The sequence below is a fragment of the Mytilus edulis genome, chromosome 7 (genome assembly GCF_963676685.1).
Source record: "Mytilus edulis chromosome 7, xbMytEdul2.2, whole genome shotgun sequence".
NCBI lineage: Eukaryota > Metazoa > Mollusca > Bivalvia > Mytilida > Mytilidae > Mytilus > Mytilus edulis.
The window spans coordinates 47,236,998-47,257,719 of record NC_092350.1 but is presented as its reverse complement, the minus strand read 5'-3'; the positions used below and the strand labels follow the sequence as shown (position 1 = coordinate 47,257,719).

Genomic DNA, 20,722 nt, shown 5'->3' with positions numbered 1-20,722 from the left:
GTTTTCAGTTCTCCATTTTTAACACAAGACTTAATATCTGTATACATGCTCAATATAACTTTAAACATTTTCCCACCAATATTATATTTTAATAGTTTTTGCCATAGTCCCACCCTCCACACTGTGTCAAACGCTTTTCTAAAATCTACAAAAGCGCAAAATAATTTCTTTCCCGAACTTAAATATAGTGAAATTAGAGCATGCATGTAAAATATGTAATGTAAGAATTTGTATGGTTGAATGCACCAAGGAATTTTGTAAATTTTGGTAAATAAGGACAACATGGAGCATTAAACTCAGTAGAGTGTATGTATACTTCTAAGATACAAAAACAGATCACCAAAATAAACGTACAATAGCAAGGATGAATCATAGTACTCTGATACTACTACAGCAATTAGATGATTGGGATACATACTTACCAATGTGTGCTTCCTCAAAATGTAAGGGATTTGTTCGTTTTTAACGATTTTTCGGAGAGTATTTACCTATCTTTCAATTTTTCTCTTGTTGAAGTTCTGGACGAAAATGGTGTATATCTTAGAAAGATAAGAAAATGAAGAGATCAACAGAAGAGAAGAATATATTAAAGAAAATGGTAAAGAAAAAACTGAAAAAGACGAGTTATTATAAAAGAAGGCGATTCAAAGCATATATTCAAAGTAAGAAAAATGATATGCTATGGTTGTTCAGAAGGAATGGTAAAAGAATATGGCAAATAAGTTTCTTGTAGCAAATTGCAAACACGCCAACTGTCCCGAAATAAAGCATTCACCAATGCAAATATCAAAAGTAGCAATTTCATAGTCCAAAGTGCGCTTTGTGACAATTAATGTCGCTTCAGATATATGCACTCGAGCCCATTTCAAGAAACTTTTGTAGAATAGTAAAAATTGACAAACAAAACATTCTTACAATGGTGAATATCTCAGAAATACTTAACAAAATGCAGAGATCAATAGAAGAGAAAAACGAATATACAAACAGCCAGTTTTAACTATGACCTTGTCAATTATAACGTTTGTCAACATAGAAGTAAAATGAAAATGTTTAAATTTAATATCATTCAAAGCCAAAAGATATAAAATGAATATTTTAAAGTCTTTACCATTCTAATGTATATGCACTCGTTTACATTATGTATTTCATTAAGAACATGGGTAATTTACACATGGCTAGTAGTTAGGAAACAAAGTAGGATAATCAACGTTTCTAAACAACCCCTTTATGTTTTCAATAGTCACTGACAGATTGATAAATATGGGGTTGTATTGAAATAACAGAATAGTAAATAGAAATATTGAATTTAAAGATTTTCACTCGTGAAGTAATGACTTGCAGACAAATATTATCAAATAATGAAATAAATTGATTTTAAATGAGACCCAAAATTTAAGACACATTAGAACAGGTACATATAAGAAGTAGTATTTACAGGTTTGTTAGAATATACAATTATGATGTTTGTACTATCAAAAACATATCAAAAATATAATATTGAAGAGTAAATTTACAGCTTCCAGAAAGCTTCAAAGAGATGTTTCATGAAAGGTATTCGACAATAACAAATTAAAAATAGATTCCCTTAGGCGAGAATACATCTGAATTGAAAAATGAATTGATGTGGTGGCATAATCAAGTCCATTAATCATAGATAGAAGTGGAATATGATGTGTTTAAAACGCGTTGATAAATAAATGCAACAGTAGTATACCGGTGTTCAAAAATAATAAATGTATAGGGGCAAAACAAATCCAAGTTACAAACCAAAACCAAGGGAAGCAAATCAACTATAACAGAAAAACAAAGGAACAGCAGGAACACCGAAGTGCAATAAAAAACAAACGCCAAGACACATAGAAACGAAGTATTTGATAACAACTGCCTTATTCCTAATTTGGTACAGGACATTTTAAGAAAATGGTGGGTTGAACCTGGTTTAATACCATGTCAAACCTCCTGCTTTATGACAATGTTTTAAAAAAATCGCTAAAACACAACACGATAGAAATACAGCACAAACGCACAATAAAGCAGCAAAAGGAGTATGTACTTCAAATGTGGATTGATGTGTAAACTAAACTGATATTTGATTTACAACTGGCCTTGTATGGTCTAAAAGTAGTTTCCAGTTTGACAAACGTTACTATGCTTACAATCTTATCAAACTAATTGAAGTAATTTAATAGGATTGATTACATAATGATTTTCAATAAATGTCAGACTGCAATTATCAAATGTGTAATGTGTTAACGATAAGGTTGATATTCTCAAAACGTAAAATATTACAAAAGAAGTAGAAATTATGTGTATACCATATTACTGAAATTCAAAGAGTATATTATTTGAGAAGAAGATGTATGCCAAGCATATTTGATATTTTGCAATTATTCTATCAACGTAGTAATCGGCATTAATAACGTACACATGTAGATATATGCTTTTGGTTATAAGTAAAGTTATATTCCATTAGAACTTAGAACTAGTTTAATGTATGTTTAATATTTAATATTTTGCAATTATCTTATTATCGACGCAGTAATTGGCATTAGTAACGTACAAATGTAGATATATGCTATTAATATTAAGTAAATTTGGTTGAAAGAAAATAGTTAATTAAAGGTAAAGGTGATCAATAGAGTTATTGTTGCGATAAATGGTGTTTCCGTGTTAAAAAGGTATGTTTTCAAGATTCATCAAAGTTTCATATAGTTGTTATAGATAAGACCCAATAACAATGACGGATTTTTATCTTAATGAAAAGAAAAAGATGAAAGTACTATCTGTTTGCTTTGAAATATTAATAAAAATAGTTTTAATGCCATAGCTTTGATCAAGTGATAAGCAATGGCAACTGTAGTTAACCGATATTCAAATATGGTAAATACATTTTCAAGAGATATAGGTGAAAAGATTAGACAAAAACCTGTCTAGATTATCAACATTAAGTGTATTTTATAGAAACACTTAATAAACGTTGTAAGTTTTAGCTGAAATATGAGGTAAAGACAGATACCAAAGGTAAAAAGATAAGTAACTTGATGAGTGAAGTGGGTCCATTTGAACACATATCAAAACTATCATGAATAATCAGATGAATAACCAGAAGACCGAAATAGTTTTTTAGTTTCTCTAAACAGAGCTCTCAATAAACAGAAAGAGGAACATACATTGAATTAACCTATAAAGACAAAACTAAGTCCTCAACTAATACAGTGTGAGATAGTCTTAGAGCAAGAGTCCAATAGCATATATCATTCGATGACTGACAAGGAAATGGCACAAGTGGGCATACAAGATGAAACAGTATGTCCATTTAGAAAGTCCAAAGGAAGTTAAAACTTGCAACTGGTATGCCAGTAATTGTTGGGCTTCTGTGTGGTTGCTGCTTTAAAGGATGCTCCTGATTACAGCAGTACTGGTCGATAATCCACTAAGATAATCATTACAACAATGAACTTACTCATTAATTTCTTATCAAGTATTTAACCGATTCTACTGATTAAGTTTTTATTGTTCTTGACATGGGAAAGAAAAGAATTCAAACTCTAACATCAGAAGTCAAAAATAGAGTTAACGGAAACAAATCCAGGTCACAAACCAAAACCAGAAAAACACGTGAACTAATGAGGAAACTAGCGGGACAACAGAAAACACTGAACTGCTACAAAAACAAACGCCAACATATATGACATGGTTTAATTGAAGTCTGGAGCTGGCATGTCAGTTAACGGCTAGAAGTCCTTTGTTATTTATGTATAATGGGCATTTTGTTTATTTTCTTTGGTTACATCTTCTGACATCAGACTCGGACTTCTCTTGAACTGAATTTAAAATGTGCGTTTACTTTTCTACATTGGCTAGAGGTATAGGGGAGGGTTGAGATTTCATAAACATGTTTAACCCCGCCGCATTTTTGCGCCTGTCCCAAGTAAGGAGCTTCTGGCCTTTGTTAGTCTTGTATTATTTTAATTTTAGTTTCTTGTGTACAATTTGGAAATTAGTATGGCGTTCATCATCACTGAACTAGTATATATTTGTTTAGGGGCCAGCTGAAGAACGCCTCCGGGTGCGGGAATTTCTCGCTACATTGAAGACCTGTTGTGACCTTCTGCTGTTGTTTTATCTATGGTCGGGTTGTTGTCTCTTTGACACATTCTCCATTTCCATTCTCAATTTTATTGGATAATAACTGCCATACTCCTGACTTGGTATATGAAATTTTAAAAGAAAGGTTGGAAGAAGAGGGAAAATCAACTTAAGTAAAGAAGTATTTTTTTCAAACCATAAAACATTGCCTCACATACATTTGCTCAGAGGTATTCACTCTGATCTTATAAAAATAATAAGTAAAGGTCAAGATAAGAAGCATCATACATGATAACATCAACAGAAATGGAAAATAAAATAGAAAAAGAACAAAAACGATAAGCCATTAAAATTCAATTAAAGGAATTTGACCTATTCGCAACGTATGTATAGAATAATACAATGCAGATATGGACTTCATAAAAAGGTAACACGTGAATAACAATATCCAAGGCAACCATCTAACTGTTCCGCTTTGAAAATGATATTACATATATGTAGTAAAACGGATAATCTTCACACTTGATCAAAATAACAGGCAAAATATAAATGATATTACAAAAATAACATATTATAATGTTTGTTAAACATACAGGCAGTTATCTATTAGGAATTATTTAAGTGCAACCCATAGTCTTTTGAATGGAACGATCGTTTAATTTATAAAATGCCTACTCATGTATTGATATAATAGATGTTGAAAGAAATGAAATAAAAGGAGTGTAAAATGTAATGTAAATACAAAATAAAGTTCTGAAAAGGCTATACAAGTTTTATCAAATACTTCTTTCAAAAGGTGAATATTGAAAATGCTTTTATGTCTATTATTTATTTGGCTGCTCAGTTTTCTATTCAGTATGATCAGGAATCAAAAGAAAGTGTTATTTTTAAATAGACTTTTCAAGTTGACAGGTGTATTGCTTTGTCAAAGAAACGTTAAGAACTTCTGAAATATAATTATTATATCCATTCAAATACCTCCTTTTAACTTTCATTTTTTTTTTTTTGCTTTTGATAAGCACGTGTTTAACTAGATTATACATTAGTGCTAGCATCAACACGGCTAAACATAATAAGTATAGGTTCTGCAATATTTTTTCAACTTACCTGCTCATGTTGAAAATAATGAACTGCTATTACGGAAAAAATCCTTCAATTGTTTAAGTGAATCTTAATTACGGCACAATGTAGCCAATGGTTCGGATTATGGCAAAGTTTCGTTGACAAGGAGATGTCCCTAGCAACCCGTCACGTGCTTTCCCACAACAGAAACTGCAGATTTCTGTAAAATTAATGAATGAAAATTAAATAATACAGTATAACAAATGTTTGCTTCCACGAACTACACTTGTTAATAATAAATGAGAGAAAGCATCAACTCTATTTAGAAATCATATATCTGGGTATCGATTAGTGTAAGAATTTGTCGTTAGTTACGACGAATTAACAGTTTGACCCCTTAAATGAAAAGTTTTAATGTGTGACGCGAAAAAGTTTATTGGAATTACTTATATCAAATAGCCCAGGTGAAAGTTGAAAGTTTTAATCTTATAAGCCGTCTATAGATTTGAAGTTCTTTTGTATGGGAGGCGTATTAGGTTTTGTAATATATTGTTCTTTTTAATTTATATCTATGGGTGACAAAAACAAAATGAATAGTATATGGTTGTATCTTTACAACTTGAAAGTATAGTGTATACATAATTTGAAACTATGTTAATCAATTGAAAACTCGTTCAAATAACATTTGATACTTTCAAAACTAAAGGGGTTTTACATTAATTTTAATGGCCAATTTCATTTCGGTAAAAACCAATTTAACTCGTCACAATCCTTCACATAACCTCAACTGATCAAATAAAATATATTGAAAGCAAAACATTTATTTTACTTGGTTCTCTTTAATCGATTAATATACTAAAGATTACGTCGTTTTGTTGGTTCTTCATAACAAGCTTATATTAAGAATAACTGTTGTTTAGAACCCTCCAAAACGTATGTACATTAGGATTTACAGTGAACCCTCCAAAACCTATGTACATTAGGATTTACAGTGAAACCTCCAAAACGTATGTACATTTGGATTTACAGTGGTGTTTTTACATAGAATCATTTCTTCGTATATCCCTGTACATGCTTTAAAGTCATTCATTTGTGTCAATATGTTGTCATTGTATTTGCTGGTATATTTTACTCTAAATCACCTAATTCTAGCCAATATTTATTCTACTATTCAAGTATATATGATAAGTGTTTTATGTGTCATCTTTACAAAGTTTTAAGTTGTGCTTATGGAAGCATTGAACTCAACTAATAAGAATTGAACTACTTCATACATAAACTCATAAATGCGAAAACTGACAATCGGTAGCGGTAGAGAGAATTCAATTAACGCGATTCGTACACATTTTGTTGTATATTCCTAGAAAATTTAAAATGCAAGATTCAATCATATCGAAGAGTTAAACATGTATTATTGTATCAGTAAAACATTTCATTGCTCGCTGAATTTTACGGTATTATTCTTTCTTACCTTATTATTAAGATATAATACTTTACGGTAACCAGAGGAAATAAATTCCAGTAAAAGTATGCAAGAAAAGTTGATATGACAATGATTTATATTCGTCCATATCAATTATTTGTATTTGTTCTTATTAATTATTGAAAGCAAATTAAAGACATATGTCATAATTATTTTTTCACGTTCGTGTTAATTTTATATCGATTGAAGGTTAATTGGTAAATTGTTTATAGGATAAATGATTATTGGTGAATTATATCATTTAAGCAAAGTTGATATGTATGACGCGTACAGCTACATACCAACATACATGTTACGTTGTATGCAATACATAAGTAGTGGTAATAGAGATGATTTACATTAAAACCTTTGCAGACTTCATGCAACATGCAGAAGTTCAACATTCACCGTTCTGATTTCTGTTTAACTTATATATAGAAAATGTTGTTTAGATAGCGATTCGCTGATCCTATAAAATCTGACTTTATGTTTTCTTATAGACATTTTTATACTTGAAAACATTTGCATGCTAAAAAATAGATTGCAAGTTTTTGCTCAAGTTTAAACATACTTTATTTGCTTAAATATACAAAACAGATGAGACACAAGTTAATCAAACTTAAGTTTTCGTATATAAAAAGAAGACAGTGCAAGTTTGACTAACAAATGGCTTATCCCTTTGAAAAATATTTTGCAAATAGAAACATAAATAAAAAAATATAGATTTGGGACAATTCAGACAGCCAATCAGGGGGAAAAAGTTTTAAATTCTATTTCCACTTAAGCCAAAAACTGAATAAAAAAATATTTAAAAGTACAATACAAATATATTAAATCTGTTCCGATTGTGGAAAATGTAATCATGCACAGAATAGCCTCTTTCAAAAGACATTTGAGACCCTTAGCAGTTTGGGTCACATACTAATACCACATTTACAATATAGACTGTTTAAATAAACTTCAGATCAAATTTCAATTCATTCTTCTAGTCATAAAAATAGCTTAATTTCAATTATGAACTTTTTACACAATGATTAAATCAATTCAGTTTAAATATCAAGGCAAATATTTGCTACTTTGAAAAAACACTTAAATGAATATATGTTTCATTACCGTTACAATTACAAAAGAACGAGTATTTCAAATTAATATACTAGTAGATGTAATCTAAAACATAACAGAAACAAAAAATTAATACAATATAAAGTGTATGTTACGTTTTTAACAAATGCAAGTTTCCTAAAGTTATATACGGTTGATGACATATGCCGTATATCGCCTTAGGTTAATCTACTAAGTTAAGGGACGTAACTCTTACTGAATATTGGTATGTGTGTGTCATCCATTTTCTAAAACAATCTAAGCTTGTAAGTGACACTAATTCTACTTCACATGAATGTTTAAAAAGCTTAATGAGATTTTAAAATTTATCTCCCTTTGCCAATGTCTCCCACCCCGATTACATAAACTGGTTAAACCGAAAAGGTGTCGAAGTGAACACAGACGACGTCTAAACAGTTGGTTCAGTACAGAAAAGAAGTTACACTACAGACACATTTTTTTTTTATTAATTATTAAATATAAAATAACAAATAGAACTGGCGCTGTAAAGGGTAATGAAAATACACGAAATATTAAAAGTAAAGTGCTGGTAAAAATCAGATTTTTGTTAAACTTAGAAAACAGACAAAACTAATCTTTGAAACATATCATTTAGTACTAACTCAAAAACTTGAAGATAGTTTTAATAAAATTCGTTTGAACATTGTACAGTAAATCTCCCACCAAAAAATATTGGTAAGTATCCAATGTCATTGTTAGTATCCAAAGAAGCCTGAATGATAACTGTGAACCAACTATAATGTATGTTTGTAACAACACTGTGACGGTATAAATGGTTTTGAAATCAATTAAATATCTCATTATCAGTCTGTACTTAATAACAATACAAAAACATGTATATAATGCTATCTAATCTATGCTCCTTAGGCCATTCAAATTTAGTTTAATTTTTAAAGATATTTTTCATAAATGTTGTCTTTTAGGAACATGAACTTTGCGAAACGAAATTAGAAAGAAAACAGACCAATGTCAAACACACCAATTTTACTGTGGCCAAAAAAGTTCTTATTGAGATGGAAAGCTTTATTATTAAGAGGATAGAGAGAGACAACTAAGATAAGACATCAAACCTATATATGTCAGTTTCAATTGATATTTTAGGAGTAAAAATTAAAAAATAAGTCAAAATTGTTTTTTAAATGACAATATTCCTTTACAGATCAAATTAAAAATCAAAGCGTCCCCAGACTAATATAAGTGCTGCCTTATTTCTCGTGTTTCATTCGAAGTTTTAAGAATATAGTTTGTATGTCCTTAAGAAATATTACAAATCAGATTAAACTTCTATGATAAAGATTCAACCGTGAAGAATTAAGGTCATGTTATTCACACTGAATGATGCCAATTTTTTAAACTTTGTATATAATTGTTTGTGGCTAACGTTTACAGTTGTTATAAACTACATATTAAACGAGGTGTATGTCCTTAGTCAGAATATTTGTGAAATACCTGATTTTCTTTATATGATTATTAACATCATAAGATGAAAGGTCAGTGTCCGAATATAAGTAAAATATTAAAGAAAATATTGTATATAGTTTAATTTTTACAGGACCAATGTAATATGAAATATGAATGAAGTTCCTTGGTTTCTCGTGTAATAATCTTATTTCGCTTTCTATTAGGTAAACAATGCACTAAAGGCATTTTATTTAAATAAAAATTATTAAAAAAATCTTTCACCATGATCTTATTTATTAACCTGATATATTTACTGAGTTTCTCATTAACGAAAGTGTTTAACATTTTGGTGAAATATTGATTTTATTCATTATCGATTTTTTTTGGTTCTTATGTTCTTTGATGCACCAAGTTATTTGAATTAACCGGAAAGTGGGAGGTTTTGCTAAATAAGCACTTTGAAAGTGACAAGAAACATTCTTGTCGTCCCATAAATAATTTACAATAATTACCTTTTCATCGTTTTTAATTCAATTCCAGTTTCGGAATTTAAGTTCTGGAACACAGGATTTGGCGGTTGGTGACTTATTGCCTTCAATTATTCTGATAGACGAGCCTATTTTTTAAATGGTTTATTTATTAATGGTTTGTATAAGAACTATTACAACAAGCATTTGACATGATGCATTATTTAAAAAAAAAATGTTTTAAGCCTAATTAGGAACGCGACTGAGAGGCTAAACTTCGGAGAGGTCAAAGTGTATGAATGTATCGGGATTTATTATAAAAGGGAGCTTAAAAGTGTCGATCAATCCTATGAAAAATCACACGGAATTAAAGAGTTCGAAAAATGTGTCTATGAAATTTCTCTTTATGTTTATGTAAAGCAATAAAAGTGATACTAAAAATTCAATGAAGCATGATCGATCGACTCACTCCTGAACTGAATTGTGGACCATATTTTAAGTTTGGATGTTTCATTATATATAGATTATTGTTGATCATCTCAACGAGATTGAGAAAAGCAATCGAGTTGAGATGACCAATGATAATCTGTTTATGGCTATTTTACCTATGACGACGTTGTTAATTTTATGTCAATTTCATTAGCAACGCCACGTTCGTCCTTAGTTTCTAGATAATTTTCCATCTCAAGCGAGTAGCATATGAAAAATTATCACAAAAAAGATCAAAGGAAAAATGCACAAAATAACGATAATTATATAAATCGTCATCGTGTCGAAAAAGTAGGAACTCATGGTTGTTTGAGTTAATTATAGTTATCCTGGTGAATTGTAAGGGAACTAACCCCTGTATTTTGGTTTCTAAAATTCTTTTTCTTATGTGACATTTCACTGTTCATAATATGTTTTTGTTCGCTTAAATGGATACATATTCTGGTCCAGTAAGTATGTACCTACTGAGAATGCGTTTCTAGATGATCATATACCTAGACATTTATCATTTTTCCAGTCGACAGGTCCAACCAGTATTAATGGAATTTCTGCTAACAAATTATACCAAAAAATCTCTTGAGATCATATGAATTTGTTTAAATAATTAATACGTATCGCTAGGTCGCCAGGTATTCAATTACACGTTTGTTATAGTTTTCAACGTTCCCCCAGAGTATTAATGGAGAATTTAGATAGTCTTGATAATCAACAAAAAGTCCATTTATCCGTGTAAACATAGTTAATAATTGATATTTGAAATAATAATTCGTGTATACAATTATTTAGTTCATTAATATCGGATAACTTTGACATTAGAAGACTGATACCCGAGATTCTAGTTGATTTTATGAATGAATTGCCCTACCCCGGCTAACCTGTTTTGTTGGGTTTTTTTTTTTGTTGCACGCCATGATAAAATGTGTGTTTGTTCACACCTCGACAAAAACAAAACAAATAAGATATGGCTTTATGTCACGACGGGTCACTTAAGGAGCGCGAACTGCTTTTAGATGTACTTCTGAAACACCTTTAATATGGAATCGATATTTTATATTCCGTGCTAAAATCATTCAGTTATTGTTTTTTCATTTCGTTGATTTTTCCATTTACTTTTTCATGGGTTTGGTCTTCCTGAATTTCGTTTTTTTTTTACAATTGATCCTCAGTTGATTAAGGACAACGTTCAAAACATAAGTTGAAACAGTAGAACCATGTGAATTAAGCAGAGATAACACCAATTTCAAATTACAACACGACATTTCCTCCGTGTATATTTTAATTTTGCCATATAGTATTAAGTGGACGTCTAGTGCCATTCTTAAATCATCGCATTAACATCACCATTTAGCAGAAAGAAAGGGATAAAAAGATGGAAATAGAATTTGTACTCGACGGTGTTGAGCACATAAATCCAAAAAAACAACTGTATTTGTGACATGATAACTAGTAGCACACATTTTCGAAAGTAGTTAAAAACGGAACTTTGTTCGTAGAGAAGTTCATATAGATTTAAATTCCTTTCGGTGTCGATGTTTCAAATATCCAATATCATTGGCTTCACTGCTCACAATAGTACCAGATAACCAGTAGTAAGGTATGATATATCAAGCCACGTGTTACTGGAAACATATACTATAGTATACAAATCTAATGTGGTATATATCTTATATTGTTATGTACAAACCTTTCCCTTCGACGATCAAAGTGAAACTGCAATTCGAATACACGTCTTTTATCAAAACTATAAATCTAATGTGTTGGTTACAGTTTCTAATCTTATCATAGTATGTGCATTTGTTTGTTTAAATGCACTGCTTTACCGGATTAGTTGTGCAATAGTTTACAATGTTACATTGTTTAGAGTCATTTCGCCTTCGCGACGGAAGATTATATGCAAATTTTGTAGGGAAGTGATTTTAATCAAACACAGACGATTAATTATCAAGTATGCAATTTAAAACAGATTAATATATTATATTGGACATAATTCGATAAGTTTTTAATCTAAACCATTGATCCAAACAGAAGATGTCTAAGCTGATTTTGTGGTATGGTATATGCCTCGTTCTCGCACTACTTTTAAATCGAGGCTTACCAAAATTTGAATTACGCAGTTGTCATTTTTGGTTGTATCTTCTGTGAAAGTATTTTAAGAGTTGATTTGTGTTGTTTCTATTATGGAAGTAGTATGAGATAACTAACATAGATATCGGGAGTTTATTAAGATAACTATTTGGAATAGACAACAACTCAGGAAGATATTTTCTGTGGAAAAACTTTTTACTTTATTCGGAAATAACAAAATATTGCCGGCTTAGGTTTGGATCATATTGTTTCATATTCATTCATGAAAAAATGTTTGCAACAAGAATATTATCCAAGACATCATTGTTAAATATTACGATGTTGTGGTGTCATAAGTTATGCTAAATGCGACTACAACGAGTCGCAGTGACAGTAATAATCGTTTGACTACATAATAAAATTCTGAAATTGATTTTTATTTTAACCGAGATAAATGCAGTCTTATTAAAGATCAAAAATGTTCTCAAAGTCTTGATAACAATGATCATGTCTTCACATTTTTTATATTTTTAACGAAATTACTTTTACAATCCCCCTTTTTTCATAATGTTAGTATAAAAACGAGAGTAGTTTTAAGTATTTTTTGGGAAAAAAATCTCTTTTCAACGATGTTCATGTAAAATAGTGAGATAATTATATGGTAGTATGATTACAAAGACAACTATCCACCAAACAAAGTTCAAATAAATGTGAGGTTAGCAATTTTAGGCAATTTATTACGGACTGGTACACTAGAATAATTTAAAGAAAATAAATGCTATATTTTATAATATCTCGTTTACTATATTACTTCAAAACCGACGAATTCACCGAATTGAAACGTCAAAACATATTCACGGCGCTTTTATTTGACTGCTGTATTATATCATAGAACGAACCCGTTACAAATTGAGAATTGAGAAGAAATTGTGAATCATTTAATTTCATTCTAACTACTAAATACATTTTTTGAAGTGTGAAAATAAAATCCCTTTTAAATGAAAATTCAATATTTTGGAACAACTCCCTCAATATAATCTTTGGAAAGTCACAGTAGACCCCGATCATTTTTTTTTTGTTCTCTCAAATCTTATTTTCAAAACTTAATCTTTTTATCCACGCCTTTTTACTGCTGGTAGATTTTATTTGGGATATCGATCTGTTAAGTGTTTCTTTTATTTCAATATCTTTTATTACAAATAATATGTATGTTATCGGTAATACAGAAACGGTAGGTATATATGGAAATAGAAGTGCAGTGTTTACATTCGAACTTCTCTTTAATCCAACTATTTTATCTTTAATGGTTTTTCCTATGCGACACAGATATCCTCCAATTTTTAAATTTAAACAGAAGTTGTTTGAATAAGACCTAAGTTATATCTAATTCCCGACTAACTCGCCTATTGTTTAAATTCAAAAGGTCCGTTGTGTATTGCATATAATAGGCCATGAATACACTATTGGCAATACACAATAACGGTTAAAGAAGAATTGATCTAACATAGGTGTTAAGCATTAATATTTAATATTACTAAGAGGTGGAATATTTGAATTATAATATTGTATATATTATAATGCTTGGCGGTGTTAATTTAAGAACTTGTTACCTGAACTTGGCCGTGATCGACAGTTTTAAATATTGATTTGTCAGCATATATATCGAATATATATACAGCTTATATCCTGAGAACTTTTGTATATTATTTTAATGATTTGAAGTGAAGTCATTAAGTCTTTGTTTGATTTTCACATAATATCGGATTGACTTTGCAAAAAGTAAATCAGGCATATTTGACTATTTTCAAAGTGTGTATAACTTCTTTATTGTCCAATATTCAACCATCATGCAATTCATCTAGATTCTACTGACGAAGAAATGTACATGAAACACTAGGCCACCGAAAGCTGAATTTTTAGTTCAGTCTAGGGGACCGAGTGGTCTATACCGATGGACACAGTGCAGGCGGTGTTGTCTCGATTTCCAAAATAGCATGAGCGGCGAGGAAAGAACGAAATTTGCAGATTTAACATTGTTGTGCTGATATCTAGAGTATTTATGTATATAAATATCATAGTGACTACATGAACAATTTTAATTGTTTGTTCTCTAATTATACATTTTCTCTCTTTTTGATTTAGAAGCATAAATAACAAAGAACATCACGTTTTTTGTGTACTGAAATAATACTTAGAATTTCAAATTTCTGTTTACTGATGGATTTATTAGTTTTTATACAGTATTTACTTTTAATGTCATAAATTTGTCTTCATTATATACTTAGTTACATGACAATAAAAGAACCGTTGCATAATATATGCATCGTGCTCTTAAAATATTTCAAAAACTTTAAATCATTTTAAAGTTTTAAAATGACAACAAAAGAACCATTTTAAATACACAATGTCTTCCAATTATTTAACTTTTAAATTTAATAACAATTTCTAAACGTGTTTGATTTAATTACAAACTTGTCATTTTGTCGCTTTTATGGGACTTATAGACAGTTTAAATTTTGTCTTTTTATGATACAATTATTTAAATTTCAATGCTTGAAAGATAAAACATCAAGATACCGTCAAGATTACTGTACTCTTATTTTCACCTTTAAAATGTCGGCGAAAAACATGTCTGTTACAAAACCGCTTAATGGGCCATTAGAGACATTATATTTATATTATCTGGGGGGAAACGTACTAGTTATAGGTACAAATACCCCTTGGTGGGTGCCAATCCTGAAATTTGAAACTATTATCGACGCATAGAGGCCCCTAGTGTTTTAAACAAGAAGCACATTTTAAACAACTATATAACTCAGACAGTTCATAAAGACCCATGCGAAGTTCCTCCTGAGTGAAGAAAAATATAGCCCTTTTAATTTTGAATGACAGTACATTATGTATCACAAAGCTTTAAAAAGTAAAAATTTAAAAACCAATTGTATATAATTTATTAACGAAGTATTGCGTGTGCAGTAAGTATATAAATATTGAATCACTTTTAGCTATGCATGTTTAGCTAATCTATAAATCAATATTACGTCATAAAGTTTATCTATATATTGATATGACTGTGTGGTATTTTTCAAATATTCCCCACTGGTAAAAACAACTGTTGTCAGGTGTAAGATTGTCTAACTCTCTTTTTTAATGTTGCCTGCCAAGTTCACCCAACCCAGCCATGTCTTCATAGAAAATATTACGCCAACTCTACTATGATATTTGCAAAAAGATCATATGGGTTCAGTCTGCCACTATGGGTTTTTCAACAACAAATTTTGCATAGTAAGTCTTTCTGTTACCACCGAAACAATATTGCACTTTCAGTAGTGGAGAAATGGGGGATCCGGGGTTGGAATCCCCCTTTTTACACGATCAATGCATTCAAATGGGGACATATAGTTTGAAGCCCCCTTTTTTTATCCTAAATTGGGAACCCCCACTTTAAATAACAGCTGGATCCACCCCTGACATTATATAAAGTCCTGCACCATTTGTAGTACGGTTGAAAATTAAGAATTTCTCGACATGCATAGAGAATACAAGAGAAAGGATTGAGAGCTCATGATAGCTAGTTGGGAAATGTTTAAAATTCGATCTACAAATATATGCATGTTAGTATTCTTTTCTTTTCGAGTATATACAAATGACGCAAGAAATAATCAGGATGATATATTCCCTTCTACATAAGAGGTTTAACATTGATCGTAGCCATGCATAACGTCCAGTGACAATTATTTCATGCATGTCAGGGGCAAATTGATGTTAAACGCTATAGTATTGATTTTAAAACTGCTGTGAATATGTCTGTAGTCATGTATAAATCAAACATAACTAGTGACTGGACTATTTAGAGAACACTGAATCACTGTTTTAATTGATATAAATCTGTAATTATATCTGATACTTTTACAGTTATTTTTGTGAATAGAAACTGATATTAAGTTACAGAAGGTAGCAGACACTGACGGGGACCAGTTTTAAGGACTTATTTTTGGTGGTACGAAAATATATGACAGGAAACAGATCCTATTGTCTTTGTTTTATCCTTTTTTCGTTCTTTTAATATGATTTTTTCGCCAAATCTTTCAACCTAGGTTTTGTGGACTTTTATTGCATTCGATATATATGAGGTTGTCCGTGGCAGGCCCAGCAAAACTTTGTTGCTATACTTATACTATTCCTTGTTGCCTTGTGTATAGTTTCTTTTACTATACCAACCCCCCCCCCTTTTTTTTTTAAATTGTATTCTGCCACTATGATTTTTTTTGCTCAATCCTCCTCAAATGTGTTTGCACTCTGAAAATTCGATCAGACTACAATTACTGATGATGAATATGATTTCTGCATGCTGTTGTTGAAAATTAAAATAATTATCAAATTCCTGTATTGGAAATTAATAATTCAATATAGTTTACCGAATTTATATAATTAACTTGTCATCGCTTTGTTTTACATATGCTTATTATGTCATATATGTATTTTTATGTTACAGGCCGCGTAACAAAAATAAGAGGATATATTAATGTATAATACAACATATAAGTTTTGTCGCTTTACAAAAATAAACCGTTAATTTCTGTGATAAGGATAAAGTATTTCTTTTACTAATCTCTTTTCGCTCTCCGTCCTTTTAACTATCGAAGTACATATTTTGTCTTTCTATATACAAAATACAAAATAATTACTTTGCATTACTTTGCATTGTCAATAAATTATTCAGAATTGAAGGAAAAGTTACATTTTTGGTAGAAATTTTAACTGAATAGGTAAAACAAGACCTACCTGGATTGAGTCTTTCAACGATCAATAGGTTGCTAACGACATGGCGTCTCGTTGTTAACGGTAGCGTTAGACAATCGCGCATGACGAGAATTACACACTATTAACAGTGTTAGGAACAACTAAGCGGGTATTTAAAAAAATAAAATATGTATTTTATAACTTTAATTCATTTATAAAATGTAGTTTTCTCAATTCAGATAATGTATAGAGTATATCACTATATGCTGCTAAAAAAACTGACTGATACTCGCCCAGTTCGCCTTAATTAGGACCTAGGAATAGTTTTTTTTTTTAATTACGTATTCTTTAGTACAAATATAAAAATGTATTTTAAATAAATGATACTCAAAACCTTAAACACTAGTTTTTTATTCGACATAAAACTATAAAATAAGTGTCATATCAAATATTTCAATTTTTCGTGTTGAATATCTGTTTACTAGTATATATGCAAACTTCAAAAATACCATATATATCAACTCAAAACTGTTCATTGCACATTATAACGTCCAATAGCTGATATAAAGGAATTATATCCTTTGAATTAATTAGCTCTTGCGCTTTTCTATAAAACTTTGATAGCATAAAGAATTCAGTTTTGATACTGGAATTTTAAAGAAAGCAAAAACAAAAATGGCTTTTACAGAATGTTGGCTTAATATCCAGTGGCAAATATTTCATACTTTTGCTAGACGAGAGCAAATTAATAATTTTTAATCCAAACCTTGGGTATATTAAATTCAGCACGATTTGCGACCGGTATAAAAGCTGACAATTCTGGACTCCCACTGGAAAAAGGTATGTTGGATATACTGGATAGTAGTCCGAGATTACTCTGACGTCCAATAGCTGTTTTGTCAAACAAGCTGGGGTCGATAAACAGACGTTGGACGTCAAAGTAATCTCGGAATAGTTCGATATAGTCTTGAATGGGTTCTTTAAAGTGTAGTGAGTATGGGGCTCACCATGGAGTTTTACTGCTAAATTGGAGATGGCCATATTTCTTGATAATCATCAAGCTTCAAAGTCGAAATATAAAAGACACTAGTAAGTACTGTCTTCGGTGCGAAACATGTGTAACAAGAATGTGTCCAAAGTACACTGATGCCCCACTCGCATTATCATTTTTTATGTTCAGTGGACCGTGAAATTAGGATATAAACTCTAATGTGGCATTGAAATTAGAAAGATCATAGCATAGGGAACATGACTTCATAACATTAAATTTAACACAGACAAACAAATCAATTCAATTTGAATATATGATTGTACGTCCGAATACTGCCAGCATCAAAAAATCAAATGGAATATAGATGAATACGCTCTATCATCTTTTTTACCCAAATAAACTGCTATATTGTGATCAAGTAATCCTGGAAATGACTCTAGATAGTACTAAATAAACAGATGTGCCGTATAATTGACAATGAGAGCTCAGACAACTGTCCACCAGAGACAAAACTAAATAGATCACGGTTAAATAAATTATATATATACGTCACCAATTGGCCATCAAAAATTGAGCAAACTTCATACCGCTTACATAAAAAACATAAAACAGTTCAAACGAGAAGATTAGCAAAGATAATTTTTGCCAAAACAGAAAACGAAAAACTCAATTAATATTATATTAAACAACAAACGACAACGATCCTGACTATAGGCACATACAAATATAATGTAGCAGGGTTAACAATGTGTGTATAGCCTTCGCGTCTTTCCTTATCTGGGATCGTGGTACAACACACAGGGGTGGATCCAGCCATTTTTTAAAAGCTTTATGGACCAGCAATAGGTTGTAATTTAGGTCGTATTGGTCGGTCCGACATCTCTACTTGATCAAGATTATTTACTATATCAGAGCTCCATCTGCCTCTACATCAACCCTAACACCACGTCCACGTGTTCTAGTAGATTTTGGTGGCATGACTGTATTTTTTTCAAGAAATCTTCGTATTAATCAGAAATAGAACTGAAGGAAATTCAATATACTGTATTGATATGGAACACGATGTTGACGTTATTGCTGAGAGCGTAGTAAGATCGCGGTTAGAACGTAGTGTAATCGTGGTAAGAACGTGCTATAATCGCAGTAGAAGCGTGGTAAGATCGTGTTGCAATCGGATAACTCGTGGTATGGTCGTAGTGAGAACGTGATGAGCGTAGACAGATCTTGATAAGCGTAGTAAGGTCGCAGAATAAGCGCGGTGAGAACGTGTTATAATCGTAGCGGGATCGTTGTAGAAGCGTAATGAGGACGTAGTAGCATCGTGAAAGCAACGAAAATTTACATTTTCATGCCGCTCATACCGACCTCACCACGATCTGAATTTAATTAGATCGCGGTGAGCGTGGTGCGATCGTGGTCTAGTGGGACTGGGGTTTAAGCTTGATCAAGTATCCTCACACATTGTGACGTCGCTTTTAACTTCTCGTAAGGCACTGTGACGTCACTGTATGTTCACATGAGGAAATAAAAGACATTTTACAAATTGACTTCTGTTTAAAATGGATCGTTTCTATGCTATACATCTTTTCAACTGTCTGGACAGTTTTTAACAAGCAATCAATATGCAAGAGGAAAGCTGGACTCTGGTGTACAGTTTTATCATTGGCAATCAAACTACATCTCTATATTTTTAAAAGTTCAAAACTAATCAATTATCGAATCAATGGGGTAGGGAATATATTATAGCCTCGTGTTTGTGTGATGTTGGAAATTGAAGATTGGTGATATATATATATAGGATGTCTTGAGCGTTGTTGTGTCAACGTTGATGGGTAGAATTGAAAATATGCATCATATCGTCATAATTATTGGCTGCAGAATGGACTAGATGCAATAACTATAGCAGCAGTTTTGGCATTGGAATCAAACAATGTCGAAATTCCTCAAATTCTCAGATTCCGGCGGATCCAGTTGTACACAGAGGTAGGGGGATCCAGGGCCCGGGCCCCCCATTTCGTGGGAAAAAATTGGTTGATTATATAGGGAATCACTGAAGCATGACTGGAGTGCCCCCCCCCCCTTTTTTTTAGGTCAGTCAGCGGGCCCCCCTTATGAAAAGTTCTGGATCCGCCACTGTAAACGGCATGTAATGTGGCATAATTTGTTGACATGATTAAGTTAATAGAAAGTAGAGATCAAATGATCAGACTTACAAAATGTTGATAATCATTGTCGTTTAAATTGTTGATATCTGATTAATGACCGAACAATCAACAATCTAGTTAAAATATAGAACTCTGATTTCGTTACATACATTGTAGTACAATCGTTTGTTTAGCCGGCCTGCCTTGTGTTTCACAGACATATGCCAATGCGTTAAATTTAAGAGGTTATACCATTTTTATACTCTAATCCGTAAATAGGATTAGTAGGTTTACAATTCAGATTTTTATAAAATCCTGGTTAATTGTTTGTATTAAATGGCCATGCAGTGAATCGAGCACAGTCATGTTAACCATGTTAACTACATTTTACTATTTTATTTTTGGTTTTTTTTTTTTTTAGAAAAACATGCAACACAACTTGCTGTTCAAGTTATGAATTAAGGTCCAACATATGAATGATGCATTGAAGGCTTATATTAGTTTATATTGTTCTTGGCATATATTTTTTTCAGACGAAAGGGCGGGTTGTCGATTAAATAGAAGAAATTTAAGTACATTTCAAGTTCGTGCATTTTGAAGGGGTTGCTGAAATAAAAATACAGAACTTCTTAAGACTCTTGCCAAATTTTGAAGTTATGACCTACAAATTTTTCTTTCCCAATATCGT

At 31.2% G+C, this 20,722-nt stretch overlaps 1 protein-coding gene across 9 annotated transcripts in view; it reads right to left on the bottom strand.

The window, feature by feature from the left end:
• The window catches only part of LOC139481642 (tektin-3-like), a 28,641-nt gene extending 11,600 nt beyond the window's left edge, over positions 1-17,041 (bottom strand). For 2 of the 9 annotated variants that reach the window (XM_071265087.1, XM_071265084.1), the window contains exons 1-2: positions 9,649-9,747; positions 5,197-5,371 (exon numbers count right to left, since the gene is read on the bottom strand). In XM_071265087.1, coding sequence (XP_071121188.1) covers positions 5,197-5,204 — 8 coding nt within the window. In that variant the 5' untranslated portion in view covers positions 5,205-5,371; positions 9,649-9,747. Of the gene's footprint in view, positions 1-488; positions 611-5,196; positions 5,372-9,648; positions 9,748-11,776; positions 12,036-16,941 lie in introns of those variants that run through there. The other 7 variants (XM_071265088.1, XM_071265079.1, XM_071265085.1 and 4 more) reach the window with 7 other exon arrangements.
• Between the last annotated feature and the right edge of the window lie 3,681 nt (positions 17,042-20,722).